This window comes from Calypte anna, chromosome Z, assembly GCF_003957555.1.
Source record: "Calypte anna isolate BGI_N300 chromosome Z, bCalAnn1_v1.p, whole genome shotgun sequence".
NCBI classification, from domain to species: domain Eukaryota; kingdom Metazoa; phylum Chordata; class Aves; order Apodiformes; family Trochilidae; genus Calypte; species Calypte anna.
In genome coordinates this window covers 3,560,455-3,575,373 of record NC_044274.1, presented here as the reverse complement: position 1 = coordinate 3,575,373, position 14,919 = coordinate 3,560,455, and the positions used below count along the sequence as shown (strand labels likewise).

Sequence of the window (14,919 nt, the reverse complement as noted above, 5' to 3'; positions counted from 1 at the left end):
TATGATGCTGCATCATGGCAGTGTTAAAAAGGATCAGGTGTCTTTAGAAGATCCATATTTTTCTATTCTGGTTTGAAAGGGAAAAAAAAATGGGTATTCAAAACCCACTGAGGAAGAGTTGAGAGACAGCAACTGGTCTGAGGGTCAGCATGTGGCTGGTGTGGCATCCAGGGGTCTCTGAGTTAATTTGAGCATAATGCTGACCTCTATTTTTGATGCATGTATCCTCTTAATGTTTGTCTGCCTTATGCAACTGATTCACTCTTTCTGGAAAATCATGCAACAATTACAGAATAGAGTTTTGAGCATTTTGCACATTTGATTTTGGGTCGTTTGGCAGTTCTGAAGTGCTGATTGCTTCTTTACACCCTCAGTAACAACGCAGCTTTTCTAAGGTAGGTCCAGAATGGTGAGAGTTGAACTTCTCTCACCTGAAGCTGATGATCTGTGGTGGTATGAGGGTGGCAGCTGAGTTGGCAGGAGAAGGCAGCTCTCACTTTTAAAAGTTTTATACCTGAGAACTTAGAATTTCCCTCTGGACTTACCCAGCATTGCTCATGGACAGGTTGGATTTTGCCCTCTCTTAAGCAAATTATGGAATCACAGAATCTCAGGTTGGAAGGGACCTCAAGGATCACCTGGTCCAACCCTTCTAATATTATCATTTATCTGAGATGTCTCAGCACCTGTAGAGCTGAGACTTCAAACTTTCCAAAGTGGGGGAATCCACCCCTTCCCCTGGGAGACCATCCCAATGTCTGACTGTCCTCAGGGGGAAAAATCTTCCTTCTGTGTTCAGTCAGAATCTCCCCAGGAGCAACTTGTGCCCATTGCCCCTTGTCTTGTCCATGGGACTCTGTAAATCAGGAGTCTTCATCTTCTTTGGAGCCCCCCCTTGAAGTATTGGAACATCATAACAAGGCCTCCCCTGAGCCTTCTCTTCTCAGTCCAACCTATGAGTGTAACCAAGAGGTTGCCTGGCAGAAAGGTGCATACCAGAGAGAATATCCTTTAAAATGTGACTGAGGAGAAGCTTCAAAAGGTGTTTTAGGGGGGCGGAATGCAAGTGAAAGCATCTTTTTTACCATCACTGAGGCTCACAGCCTCCAAGAATTTGGGTGTATCTGCTTTCAGGGAAGTTGACAGGGTTTGAACCCCCTTTATAGTAACTTAGACTCCCAGATTGGTTTGGGTTGGAAGGGACCTGAAAGCTCCTCCATTCCCAACCCCTTTCACAGAATCACAGAATCACAGAATCACAGAATCCTAGGGGTTGGAAGGGACCTCGAAAGATCATCCAGTCCAACCCCCCCTGCCAGAGCAGGGCCACCTAGAATACATCACATAGGAACGTGTCCAGGTGGGTTTTGAATGTCTCCAGTGAAGGAGACTCCACGACCCCCCTGGGCAGCCTGTTCCAGGGCTCTGTCACCCTTACAGGAAAAACATTTTTTTGAATATTCAACTTGAACCTCCTGTGCTCCAATTTACACCCATTACCCCTTGTCCTATCACTGGTCACCACTGAGAAGAGCCTAACTCCATCTCCTTGACACTCACCCCTTACATATTTGAAAACATTGATGAGGTCACCCCTCAGTCTCCTTTTCTCCAAACTAAAGAGACCCAGCTCCCTCAGCCTTTCCTCATAAGGGAGATGTTCCACTCCCTTAATCATCTTAGTAGCTCTGCGCTGGACTCTTTCAAGCACTTCCCTGTCCTTCTTGAACTGAGGGGCCCAGAACTGGACACAATACTCCAGGTGCGGCCTCACCAATGCAGAATAGAGGGGGAGGAGAACCTCTCTTGACCTCCTAACCACACCCTTTCTAATGCACCCCAGGATGCCATTGGCCTTCTTGGCCACAAGGGCACATTGCTGGCTCATGGTCATCTTCTTGTCAACCAGGACCCCCAGGTCTCTTTCACCTACACTGCTCCCCAGCAGGTCAGCCCCCAACCTATACTGGGACATCTTGTTGTTCTTCCCCAAATGCAAAACTCTACACTTCCCCTTGTTGAATTTCATCATGTTTCTCTCTGTCCAACTCTCCAACCTGTCCAAGTCTCTCTGAATGGCAGCACAGCCTTCTGGTGTGTCAGCCACTCCTCCCAGCTTAGTGTCATCAGCAAACTTGCTGAGGGTACATTCTATACCCTCATCCAAGTCGTTGATGAAGATATTGAACAACACCGGTCCCAGTACCGACCCCTGAGGGACTCCACTAGTCACACACCTCCAACCAGATTCTGCCCCATTGACTACAACTCTCTGACTCCTTCCTTTCAACTAGTTCCTGATCCACCTCACTACCTGATCACCAAACCCATACTTGATCAACTTATCTACAAGGATGCTGTGAGAGACGGTGTCAAATGCTTTACTGAAATCAAGATAAACCACATCTACTGCTCTTCCATCATCTATCCACCTAGTAATTTCCTCATAGAAGGCTATGAGGTTAGTCAAACATGATTTACCCTTGATAAAACCATGCTGACTGCTCTTGATGACTCCCATGTCCTTGATATGCCTGGAGATAGTGACAAGAACAAGTTGTTCCATCACCTTTCCAGGGATGGAGGTGAGGCTGACCGGTCTATAGTTACCCGGGTCTTCCTTCTTGTCCTTCTTGTAGACTGGAGTGACATTTGCTATCCTCCAGTCCTCAGGCACCTCTCCTGTTACCCATGACTTACTGAAGATGATGGAGAGTGGCCTAGCAATGACCTCCGCCAGCTCCCTTAGCACCCTTGGATGCATTCCATCTGGACCCATCGACTTATGGATGTCCAGATTACTCAGCTGATCCCTAACCCAATCCTCATCTGCAATGTCTAACTCCTCATCTATCTCGACTACTTCTGGGGCTAAATGAATCTGGGGCTCATGTGGAAACCCTGCAAGAGTAAAGACAGAGGCAAAGAAGGCGTTCAGCACCTCTGCCTTCTTTATATCCTCTGTCACCAGGGCTCCCAGCTCATTCCTTAGTGGGCCAATATTGCCTCTATTGTTAGTTTTGTTAGCTATGTCAGGGACACCTCCCACCAGCCCAGGTTGCTCCAAGCCCCATCCAACCTGACCTGAGATACTGCCAGGGATGGGGCAGCCACAGCTTCCTTGGGCAAGATCTTCCCTTAAGATATCAACTGTTTGTTTCCAGATTTTTTTTTTTTTTGGTGTATTAGGTGACATTCAGTTCTACTGTAAGACCCAGCTGCACAGAGATATTTCAGAACAGAGTTCCAAAATGCCTTGGACTGCAGTTACAGCTTCACAGCACATGAACACAGCACTGTGTTCTTGCAAACATTTGGTATTATGCTGGATTTCAAGAGATTTGTTTAACTTAGGTATTTATTGATCATGGAAAAGAAAAGCCAGTACCAAGCTGCTTTTAGATGAGGGTAAAGAAGCCTAAACAAAGCTCTTTACCCTTTACTAAGCTGCACTGCAGCAACTGATCTTCCTCTTCAGCCAGTGCTTGCTGCCCAGCCCTGCTTCTTGCTACTCACCAACAAGGCTCTTTCTAGTGACCAATTACCTGTAGAAATGTTTCAGTGTAACTAAGATAAAATAAAGGCCTCGTTAGTGAAGAAATAAAATTATCCTTAACCCATATAGTGAACGTTTCCTCATGTATTAGTGCATTCAATTCAACTTCCATTGCATTGATGCTTTCTTCTCTCTCCCCCACCCCGGGGGAGAGCACTGGTCCAGGCTGATGGACTCATTCCTTCTGTCTGAGCCAGGATCCCCATGGCCAAGATGAGTTAAAGAAGAGGTGGGTTGGGAAATCCCAGTCAGATCTGGGATAACCCCATAGTGAGCCCTTTCCTTCCCTGTTGGCAGTGTATGGTGTGTACCATGGAGGAGAAGGGGATGAAGGGCAGAGAGGGATGGTGTGGAGAGGTCCTAAGAGGAGCAAAAACTGGGGTGTTCAGCATGGAGCAAAGAGAGGAGACCTTCTCGTGCTCTAAAAAGAGGTTGGAGCCAGAGGGTGTTGATCTCTTCTTTCAAATCACAAGGGAAAGGGACAAGAGGAAATGGCCTCAAATTGTGCCAGGGGAGGCTTAGGTTGGATATGAGGAACAATTTCTTCACTGAAAGCTCAGGCTGTCCAGGATAAGTGAAGGAGTCCCCATCCCTGAAAGGAATTAAACAGCCACGGAGATGTGGTGCTGAGTGGTTTAGTGGTGCCATGGTTTAGTGGTTGGCTTGGCAGTGTTTGGCTAATAATTGGGCTCAATGATCTTAAAGATCAACCAAAACAATTCTATGATTCTGAGAGAAGACATGGAGTGAGAAAAAGCCCTCAGGTTGGGAAGCCATCTGCTTGGAAAGGTGGAATAAGGAGCTCGCTCATTTTTTGATGACTTTTCCTCCAGAGCACTGTGGTGATGGTTGCACTGGGCAGAGATTAATTACAAACCACTCAGCTCTTGTTGCTCTTTCTGAATTCACAGATGGGGTTTTTGAGGTCTATGAAATTCTGCTTAAAAAGCTTTTGTTTCCTCTCTCCCTTCTGTAAATGAAAACAGGTGTTTTCATGAAATTTGGGAGTGAAAACAAGGCATGATGCCTTGTGGTGCCCGCTTGAGGAAGTCCTCTTGTATAGGAGTTACACAGCTTGGTGTACCTTTTAGTACTATATTGGCTGTTGTTCCAGGGAACATTTTGTTTGTCTCAGTGCTTATTCTGCTCTGCTTAATGTCACTGAACCTTGCATTTGATCACTAACAAAACAATTTAGCAAACAAGCCTTAACAATTAAGATAAAAATATTTTCCTCTTGAGCCAACAAGTAAGGTCACGGAGACCTTTCTGAGTAAACAGAGCAACTTCTGTGTATCAACAGCATTATTTACAGAGCATGGTTAGCATGCTCATGGATATGAGTCAGTGTGTGCCCAGGTGGCCAAGAAGGCCACCAGCATCCTGGCTTGTGTCAGCACTGTGTGGGCAGCAGGAGCAGGGCAGGGATTGTCCCCCTGTTCCAGGCTGCACCTGGAATCCTGGGGTCAGTTCTGGGTCCCTGAGGACAAGAAGGACATTGAGGGGTTGGAGTGTGTCCAGAGAAGGGCAAGGGAGCTGGGGAAGGGTCTGGAGCAGAAGTCTGCCCAGGAGCAGCTGAGGGAGCTGGGGGTGTTGATCCTGGAGCAAAGGAGGCTGAGGGGAGACCTTGTGGCTCTCTGCAACCCCCTGAGAGGAGGTTGGAGCCAGGGGGGGTCGGGCTCTGCTCCCAAGGAAGAAGGGATGGGAGAAGAGGAATTGAGCTGGAGGTTTAGATTGGAGCTTGGGAAGAATTTCTCCCTGGCAAAGGTTGTCAGGGCCTGGCCCAGGCTGCCCAGGGCAGGGCTGGAGTCCCCATCATTCCTGGAGGGATTTCCAAGCCCTGGAGATGTGGTGCTGAGGGACATGTTGGTGGCTTTGGCAGTGCTGGGTTAAGGGTTGGAGTTGATGATCTCCAGGGTCTTTTCCAACCAAAACAACTTCATGATTCTGGTCTACAATTCTCTGAAACTGTGATCTTGGGGGACACTCTGGGAGTGCTCTGGAGCAGGAGAAATGATAAAAATATAATTCAGAGGGTTTGTAGGGTATTTGCAGAGGCTCTGGCTGATCTCTGCCTGAAAGGGCAGGTCAGAGTACCTGTGGTGGCACCTCTGAACCCTGGGAATGTTTGCCCCATTTACACAGAGGATGGGAATAGGGGTAACAGCCAAGGGCTTGGCCAGGCAGGAAGCACTTATTTCCAGCCAAACAAAGCAGTTTTGGGAAGTTCAGCTGAAAAAATACATTTGGAAGGAGAGCAATGTGGTTCTGGATGGGCCCCTGTGCAAGAGGCATTGCACTGAAAGTTGGATGGGATCTTAAAATAGCCTAAAAATATCAATAATTGTATTGATACACCCACAGCTACTGGTTGGCTAATTCTGGTATTGACTTCTGAGCCCTTGATGAGAAGTCATGGGGTGGATATGAGTGAATTCCTCTTGTTTTCTGAGTTCCTATTTATCTGGTTTTCTGATCTTTGCTTCCATTGTCCTTGGCTCACTGCATGTGGAACAAGCTCTCCCAAACCAAAAGCTCCTCCCAGGGGAGAGGGAGACTTCTTCTCCCTCTGAGCTGACAGCCAGGAGTGTTCAGGTCTGTGGAAAACCTAAGCAGGCACCTAGGTGTGGATTTGGGAGCCCATTTTTGGTTTTCTTTATTATGTGCTGTGCAGGTAGGAAATTTTGGCTATTGAAAAATAAGGACAGTTTGTAAGGGTGAAAGAAATAAAAAACACAGAGTCATCAAATGGTTTGGGTTGGAAGGGACCTTAAAGCTCATCCATTCCCAAGCCCTTTCCATGGTCAGGGACACCTCCCACCAGCCCAGGTTGCTCCAAGCCCCATCCAACCTGACCTGAGGCACTGCCAGGGATGGGGCAGCCACAGCTTCTCTGGGAAACCTTTCCCAATGTCTCACAGTACAGAATTTCACCATAAAATCCAATCTAAATCTCTAAATCTAAAACCCTCTTTTAAGTTTGAAACCATTCCCCCTCATCCCATCCCTCCCTGCCCTTGTCTCCAGTCCCTCCCCAGCTTTCCTGGAGCCCCTTCAGGCACTGGAAGGTGCTCTAAGCTCTCCCTGCAGCCTTCTCTTCTCCAGCCTCAACAACCCCAGCTCTCTCAGCCTGGCTCCAGAGCTGCTCCAGCCCTCCCAGCATCTCCAGAGCCTCCTCTGGTCCAAGAGTTGAGCTGCCTTTGAACTCCCTGTGAGTTAAAGAAAAGTTTTATGCAAGCAGTGGTTCTTGAATGTTGACTTTTCTGGCAAAAGGATTTCACCCAGGGAATCAGGAAAGGTAGAAGCAGGTTTATTTCAGTGTTCCTACAGTCCCAGATCAGGGGTGCAGACCTCCAAGAGCTGGCTCAGCCAACAAGGGTGGCAGCAGTGCTCAGGGCTCCCACTTTTCTCTCTGCACAAGACACAGTGGAGTGAGTTTTCCCTTGATTAGAGTTTCTTGAGAGTTATATTGAGCAATATATTTTCAACTGAAATAACAAGTCTGTGACTGAATGGGTCCAGTAGAGAAAGACTGGTACAGCACTTGGAAGGATAATAGCTCAGAGAGGCTCCTGGAAGGCAATGGACATCTAGGAGTAAATATATTGTAGCATAGTAGGACAATATATTGTACTTCTTGAAAACTGTTTGGATGAGTGGAGGACTTGTAGACTTGTTCCCTTTCCATGAGGATGAACTGGAGGGGGAGTTTGTATCCATTGTGTTACCCTTAGATACAAACAACTGAGCACTTGGGGAAAAAAAACCTAAAATCAAATTAACTTGTTGGATGCGTGTCTGAGAGGAGCTGGAGTTACCTGGGCTCCTGATGGTTGACTGGATCATTGGTGCTGGCAGGAAGGGCTGTTTCTAGATGGTGATGAAACGTGTTGAGAAAGGAATAGGTAGAAACATCTCTTATTCTTTTTTTTTTCAGGTTTCCTTTGTGCACCATAAGCAAGTAAAAATGAAGAGCGGTTTCCATTATGTTTGTGGTTTCCCTTCCTTTCCTTTTTTCCTTTCCTTTTCCTTCTCTTCTCTTCTCTTCTCTTCTCTTCTCTTCTCTTCTCTTCTCTTCTCTTCTCTTCTCTTCTTCTCTTCCTCTTCTCTTCTCTTCTTCTTCTCTTCTCTTCTCTCTCTCTTCTCTCTTCTCTCTTCTCTTCTCTTCTCTTTCTCTCTTCTCTCTTCTCTTCTCTTCTCTTCTCTTCTCTTCTCTTCTCTTCTCTTCTCTCTCTTCTCTTCTCTTCTCTTCTCTTCTCTTCTCTGCTCTTCTCTGCTCTCCTCTCCTCTCCTCTCCTCTCCTCTCCTCTCCTCTCCTCTCCTCTCCTCTCCTTCCTCTCCTCTCCTCTCCTCTCCTCTCCTCTCCCTCTCCTCTCCTCTCCTCTCCTCTCCTCTCCTCTCCTCTCCTCTCCTTTTCACAAAAGACCTTTATCTGTGCTGATGTTGTCAGGTTTTTGGCTCACTGACAAATCCAGCCTGTCCATTCTCCAGGTGATCCTTTTTATAAGGATACTCCCTTAAGGATATCTCTAAGGATAACTCTTTGGGGCTGTCTAATTTATAATTTGTATTGCAGGAGCAGTCTCAGATCAACATCTTCTTCTGCCATAAACATGGCCCTGGCATCCAAGACCTTCAGGCTGTGTTTTATATCTACTAAACTTCCCTCTTTACAAAACAGCAATTAATTAGTCCTGGCAGAGCCCCAGACAGGCAATTTTAACAGGAAAGGGCAAAAAAAAAAGGTTGTTATTGATGAGACATCCTGCAGAGGAATATCAGAGCCAGGGGAGAACATAGCTACAGCTCCTGGTGGTTACTGTGAAGCCTCAGTGTCACAGCCCAGCAAATCACTACCACACTGCATGGGAATACATGGGAAATTAATCCTTTTTTTTGGTCAAAACCAGGATGCCAGATATAGGTGCGAATCTAAAATGTCAGTGCCTGCATCCAGGCTTGCTGCCCACACCAGGTCTCTGCAACGAGGCAGGCAGAGAGAGTTTCTCTTCCCTTGTACTTGCAGGGAGCTGGATTCTGCCATGCTGAGGAGGTTGGAAAAGAGAATTTTGGTGGACCTGCCAAATAAAGAGGCACGTCAGGTAATGATCCAGCACTGGCTGCCCCCTCTGAGCAACAGTGGAGGAGTGGAGCTGAGAACAGATCTGGACTACAGATTGCTGGGCCAGGTGAGACAACACTGCAGGGACAGTGGCCACTCCACGCCTGAGGTCTTGCAGGGTGGGAACAGTAAAGGGGGACAGGGTTGAGGTCCTGCACTTAGGTGACCCCAACCCCAGGCAATGCTCCAGGCTTGGGGCTGGGAAGTGCCCAGAGGGAAAGGAGCTGGGGGTGTTGGTTGATTCAGCTGAAGATGAGCCAGGGTGTGCCCAGGTGGCCAAGAAGGCCACCAGCATCCTGGCTTGTGTCAGCACTGATGTGGTCAACAGGAGCAGGGCAGGGATTGTCCCCCTGTGAGGCTGCACCTGGAATCCTGGGGTCAGTTCTGGGCTCCTGAGGCCAAGAAGGACGTTGAGGGGTTGGAGTGTGTCCAGAGAAGGGAATGGAGCTGGGGAAGGGTCTGGAGCAGAAGTCTGCCCAGGAGCAGCTGAGGGAGCTGGGGGTGTTGATCCTGGAGCAAAGGAGGCTGAGGGGAGACCTTGTGGCTCTCTGCAAGCCCCTGAGAGGAGGTTGGAGCCAGGGGGGGTGGGTGTCAGTCTTTTCTTCCAAGGAACAAGGGATGGGACAAGAGGAATGGCCTCAGGTTGTGCCAAGGGTGGTTTAGATTGAATGTTAGAAGAAACTTTTTCACTGAAAGGGTAATTAAACACTGGAATAGTCTTCCCAGACTTCACCATCCCTGGAAGTGTTCAAAAGCCATGTAGATGTGGTGCTTGGGAACATGGTTTAAGCACTGGACTTGTTGGAATGAGGTTAATGCCTGGTAGAGTTAGGTCATGGTTGGACTTGTTGATCTTAAAGGTCTTTTCCAGTCAGAACAATTCTGTGATAAATCACCAGCACTGGTGGCATTACACTCTGGCAGAAAAGGTCCAAACAGAGGGTTGGGACAACACCTGTGTGTTCAGCAGTGGTGACCATAACACAGCTGGGGGAAGCACCTCAGCTCAGCTTGAGGCTCCAGCTAAAGGGAGACCAACAAGACACAGAGCTGAGCATCTCATGTACCTGGCTGTGGAAACCACAGAGCTCAGCTCACAAAATGGTGCATTCAGATCCTCTCTGTTGTGCCAACTTTTCAGCCTTAAATACAGGGAGATTTCCAGCTTTATTTTACCATTCTTCTCACCAGCCTGGGAGCACTTGCAATTCATCAGGGTGATGAACAGTTAATTGTGAAGGGAGGGTTTGTCACAGCCCCACTGCTGCAGGAGAAAAGAGCATTTAGGCAGTGCAGAGATTCACCTGATACCCAGGGCTCTTCATTTAGCCTTTGTCACACCCTGAATTCTTTGAATGTATCTTACACTTACTCAGTTGGCCCCTTTTTAAAGTCAGGGATGGTACTGCTTGGTCTGTGTTTCACAAATGGTAATTAGGAAACATAGATCTATTAACAGGAAAGCCAGGCACAGACAGAGAAGGGTGGGTTTTATTTGACCTCCAGAAAATTGTCCTTTAGAAAGAAGATGCCCCTTATTTTCCCACCTCCTGCAAGGCACTGTGGGCATTCAAAACAAGAGCAAGCAACACAGTGTCATGGGGAGGGTACACATGAAAATCTGTGTGAGTGCATCTGCATTTATGCATACGTGTGTTTCAGGCAGGAAAAGACTTTACAAATACTTTATATAACCATAGAATAATTTCTTTAAAGGAAAGGACCCTTGGGTTGGAAATCCAACCCTTAACCCAGCAGTGCCAAGGCCACCACTGCCCCATGGCCCTCAGCACCACATCTCCAGGCCTTGGAAATCCCTCCAGGAATGATGGGGACTCCAGCCCTGCCCTGGGCAGCCTGGGCCAGGCCCTGACAACCCTTGCCAGGGAGAAATTCTTCCCAAGCTCCAATCTAAACCTCCAGCTCAATTCCTCTTCTCCCACCCCTTCTTCCTTGGGAGCAGAGCCTGACCCCCCCTGGCTCCAACCTCCTCTCAGGGGCTTGCAGAGAGCCAGAAGGTCTCCCCTCAGCCTCCTTTGCTCCAGGATCAACACCCCCATCCCCCTCAGCTGCTCAGAAGTTCTCCAGATCCTTCTCCTTGTGCTCCAGACCCTTCCCCAGCTCCCTTGCCCTTCTCTGGACACACTCCAACCCCTCAATCTCCTTCTTGGCCTCAGGGGCCCAGAACTGACCCCAGGATTTCAGGTGCAGCCTCACAGGGGGACAATCCCTGCCCTGCTCCTGCTGGTCACAATGATGAAGGTCAGGATGCTGTTGGAAATGCTGTTCCTGTCCAGTCTGTAAACCTCTAAGCTGTATCCTCCTGATCCCCCCTCAGGAAACAGAGGGATACTCCGGCTCAGACATAAAATTGGTGTGCAAGGAAGCAGCCATGAGGCCAGTGAGGAAAATCTTCGACGCTCTAGAAAATCATCAGCCAGGTACCACAGCTCTGAGTAGAGAATCCCATCAAGGACAGGCGGATCTGTCTCTGGAACTCTAAATAAACATAATACCCCTAACCCCAGCAGGTGGAGCTCTGTTACCTGCTTAGGAGAGCTTTAAGCTCTACGGTTCTAAAACATTTCTTCCGTCTTGTCGGCACAAGTACGCTTTTTTTCTGTATCTCGTCAGGTTTATCCCGTTGTATTTGTGTAACAAGTGTTGTATTATGCAGAAATATAACAGAGTCTCTTTTGGTAAGGCAGTCACATGCACAAATAGAGGTTGGGAGGAGAAAGGATTGCAGACAGCCCTGAGGAGGACTTGGGGGTAGTCGTGGCCCAGAAGCTCAACATGAGCCATCAGTGAGTGCTTGCAGCCCAGAAACCAACCAGGTCCTGAACCACAGAGGGAGGGGATTCTGCCCCTCTGCTCTGCTGAGACCCCCCCTGGGGTGCTGGGTCCAGTTCTGGAATCCCCAACATCAGAAGGACACAGAGCTCCTGGAAGGTGTCCAGAGGAGAGGCACTCAAATGCTCAGAGGGCTGAGCACCTCCCTGGGAAGCCAGGCTGAGGGATTGGGGTTGTTCAGCCTGGAGAAGAGGAGGCTCCCAGGTGAGCTCAGAGCAACCTTCCAATATCTGAAGGGGCTCCAAGAAAGCTGGGGGAGGGCTTTGGACACGGGGGGGTAGGGAGAGGAGAAGGGAAATGGGTTAAAACTTGGAGAGAAAGGGGAGATTGAGGTTGGAGATAAGGAAGAAACTGTTGAATGTGAGGGTGCTGAGCCCCTGTGCCAGGTTTCCCAGAGAAGCTGTGGCTGCCCCATCCCTGGCAGTGTCTCAGGTCAGGCTGGATGGGGCTTGGAGCAACCTGGGCTGGTTGTACTAAAAAATGTATTAAAAAAATTATAAATGTATTAAACCACCCCCCAGATATCCTGTGGAGCCAGGCTGAGAGAGCTGGGGTTGTTGAGGCTGGAGAAGAGAAGGCTGCAGGGAGACCTTAGAGTACCTTCCAGTGCCTGAAGGGGCTCCAGGAAAGCTGGGGAGGGACTTGGGACAAGGGCAGGGAGGGATGGGATGAGGGGGAATGGCTTGAAAATTAAAAGAGGGGAGATTGAGATCTTAGGAAGAAATTCTTTGTTGTGAGGGTGCTGTGCCCCTGTGCCAGGTTTCCCAGAGAAGCTGTGGCTGCCCCATCCCTGGCAGTGTCTCAGGTCAGGTTGGATGGGGCTTGGAGCAACCTGGGCTGGTGGGAGGTGTCCCTGCCCATGGAAAGGGGTTGGGAATGGATGATTTTTCTCTTCCAACCCAAACCATTCCATGATTCTATAATAACATTATTTAATCAATTCTCTTCAGGCAACAGTAACCTACCCAAGATCCGACTGGACACCATCACAACTCTGGATCTCCTGGATGTGATTGCCCACACCAAGCCATCAGCAAAGAAGCTCAGCCAGAAGTACACAGCTTGGCAGAGAGAGTTTGAGTCAGTCTGAAAAGAAAAACCCCGAAAGAGTAAAAACCTCCCATTCTTTTGCTCTCCTAAAACAACACTGAAAGGATCCCTAAGGATGGAATGGTGAAGGAAGTGCTGTCGTTCCCAGCAAAGAGAAGTGTCAGGGGGGGAAATCTTCACTTTCAAAATCTAACAGGGATTTAAATTATTTTTATTAGCCATTTTCAATGACCATTTCGTTTGGGGGAATGCTGTGATGGTCAGTTGCTATGTGACCAAGACTTCAGCCCTAATTTTATGGATAAATAACTTAAAAGATTGCTTGCTTCTTGGCCTTTATTCAGGACAGGTGCTTATGGGCTTGGAGTAGAACTGAAGCAGAAAACTTGTTAAGAACATTTGGATTATTAGTGCAGTTCTCATTTTCTGAGACTCACTAAAGCATCAGAAACGGGGGAGCTTTACCAGCAGAGACCTGCACCCTTTTTTCATGAAATGTGACTATTTTCAGTGAAATCCAGGAGCTTAGCAGTGCCTTGGTGATTTGGTTGGCTTCTCATTGCTTTCAGATGAGAACAAAGCCTTGATGTACCAAATATGATTGTTTTCCAGTTGGCTTTGGGGTTATTTCTAAGCTAGAAAAGGCAAGGAATGAGAGGAACTTGTAGACACTGCAGAAAATCAGATTTAGGCCAGAAACTGGATGGGTGGTTACCTCACTTTGGTTTGCAATCAGCCATAAAACCCAAGCAGCAAATTTGTAGAAAAGTGGGAAACAGCAGCAAAGTCTGAGACTTTTCTGCTCATCAGCATGGCCAGGGAACCAGTCAGGACCACCACGTGTCCTTTCATCTGGTAATTAGAACTTCTAATGAGTCATGTTGAGTCTCTGAGTCCCTCTAAAGGAGGGGTGGCAGGGCCCTGAAGAGGTAGATGGCCCACAGGGAAAGCTGGAGAGGGACTTTTTGATGGGTTGAGGGGCAATGGATTTAAAATTAAAGAGCAGATTTAGGTTGGATGTTAGGGACAAGTTCTGTGCCATGAGGCCAGAGAAAAATGTCCAAGTTTGGTGGGACAGGTGGCAGGGGTGGGACAGTCCCAGGTGGCTAACGCCTCATCCCTGGGGATGTTCAGCCTCATCCCTGGGGATAGAATCACAGAATCATAGAACTGGCTGGGTTGGAAGGGACCTCAGAGCTCATCAAGTCCAACCCATTATCCACTCCCCCCGTGGTTCCCAGCCCATGGCACTCAGTGCCACATCCAGGCTCTTTGGAAAGAGCTCCAGACACGGAGAATCCACTACTTCCCTGGGCAGCCCATTCCAAGGTCTGATCACCCTCTCCAGAAAGAAATTCTTTCTCAGCTCCAACCTAAACCTCCCCTGGCACAACTTGAGACCCTTTGTGCCCTCTTGTCTTGCTGAGAGTTGCCTGGGAAAAGAGCCCAACCCCCCCTGGCTCCAGCCTCCTTTCAGGGAGTTGCAGAGAGTGATGAGGTCTCCCCTGAGCCTCCTCTTCTCCAGCCTCAACACCCCCAGCTCCCTCAGCCCTTCCTTCCTCCCAGGAATTCTGCTGGATCCCTTCCCAGCCTCCTTGCTCTTCTCTGCACCTGCTCCAGCACCTCAAGCTCCTTCCTGAACTTCCTGAGGGGCCCAGAACTGGACACAGGACTCAAGCTGTGGCCTCCCCAGGGCTGAGCACAGGGGCAGAATCCCTTCCCTGGACCTGCTGGCCACGCTCTTCCTGAGCCAGCCCAGGATGCCATTGGCCTTCTTGGCCACCTGGGCAACCTCATCCCTGGGGATGTTCAGCCTCATCCCTGGAGATGTTCAAGGTGAGGCTTGAGGAGGCTCTGAGCACCCTGATCTAGGTGAGGGTGTCCCTGCTGACTGCAGGGGGTTGGATTGGGTGACCTTTGGAGGTCCCTTCCCACCCAAATCATTCCATGATTTTCCTTGAGGGGTTCCCAGGGTTTTATTGTTTCTGCTGTTCCTGCTGCCAAGTCAACTCCATCCCCACATTCCCTCTTGAGCAGGGATTAAGAGTGAAGGTGGGGAACCACACAGCATCTGAGGCTGCAGACAGACAATTTTTCATGTCAGGAGAGCTTCCCAGTCATTCATCAGGGTGATTCTTCTTAACAAGGACAAGCACGGTTCATTAAGACAAAACAGTCTTCTCAATAAGGTAATGTATAATTACAATCTAATAATTTAACACTCAGGAGCACTGTAAAGCAACTGTAAGGGACTTTTGATTATTACAGTTTACAAATGGACCAGAAAACTTATTTACCATCATTGCAAACTCGGGTTCATACTGGGGAATTCAGCACC

At 48.5% G+C, this 14,919-nt stretch overlaps 1 protein-coding gene across 1 annotated transcript in view; it reads left to right on the top strand.

Moving 5' to 3' along the window:
- KATNAL2 (katanin catalytic subunit A1 like 2) overlaps positions 1-12,899 on the top strand; it is a 49,472-nt gene extending 36,573 nt beyond the window's left edge. The window contains exons 14-16 of the mRNA XM_030467437.1: positions 8,583-8,745; positions 11,017-11,119; positions 12,482-12,899. Of these exons, the coding sequence (XP_030323297.1) occupies positions 8,583-8,745; positions 11,017-11,119; positions 12,482-12,621 (406 nt within the window). The 3' untranslated portion in view covers positions 12,622-12,899. The remainder of the gene's footprint in view (positions 1-8,582; positions 8,746-11,016; positions 11,120-12,481) is intronic.
- Positions 12,900-14,919: the final 2,020 nt, after the last annotated feature.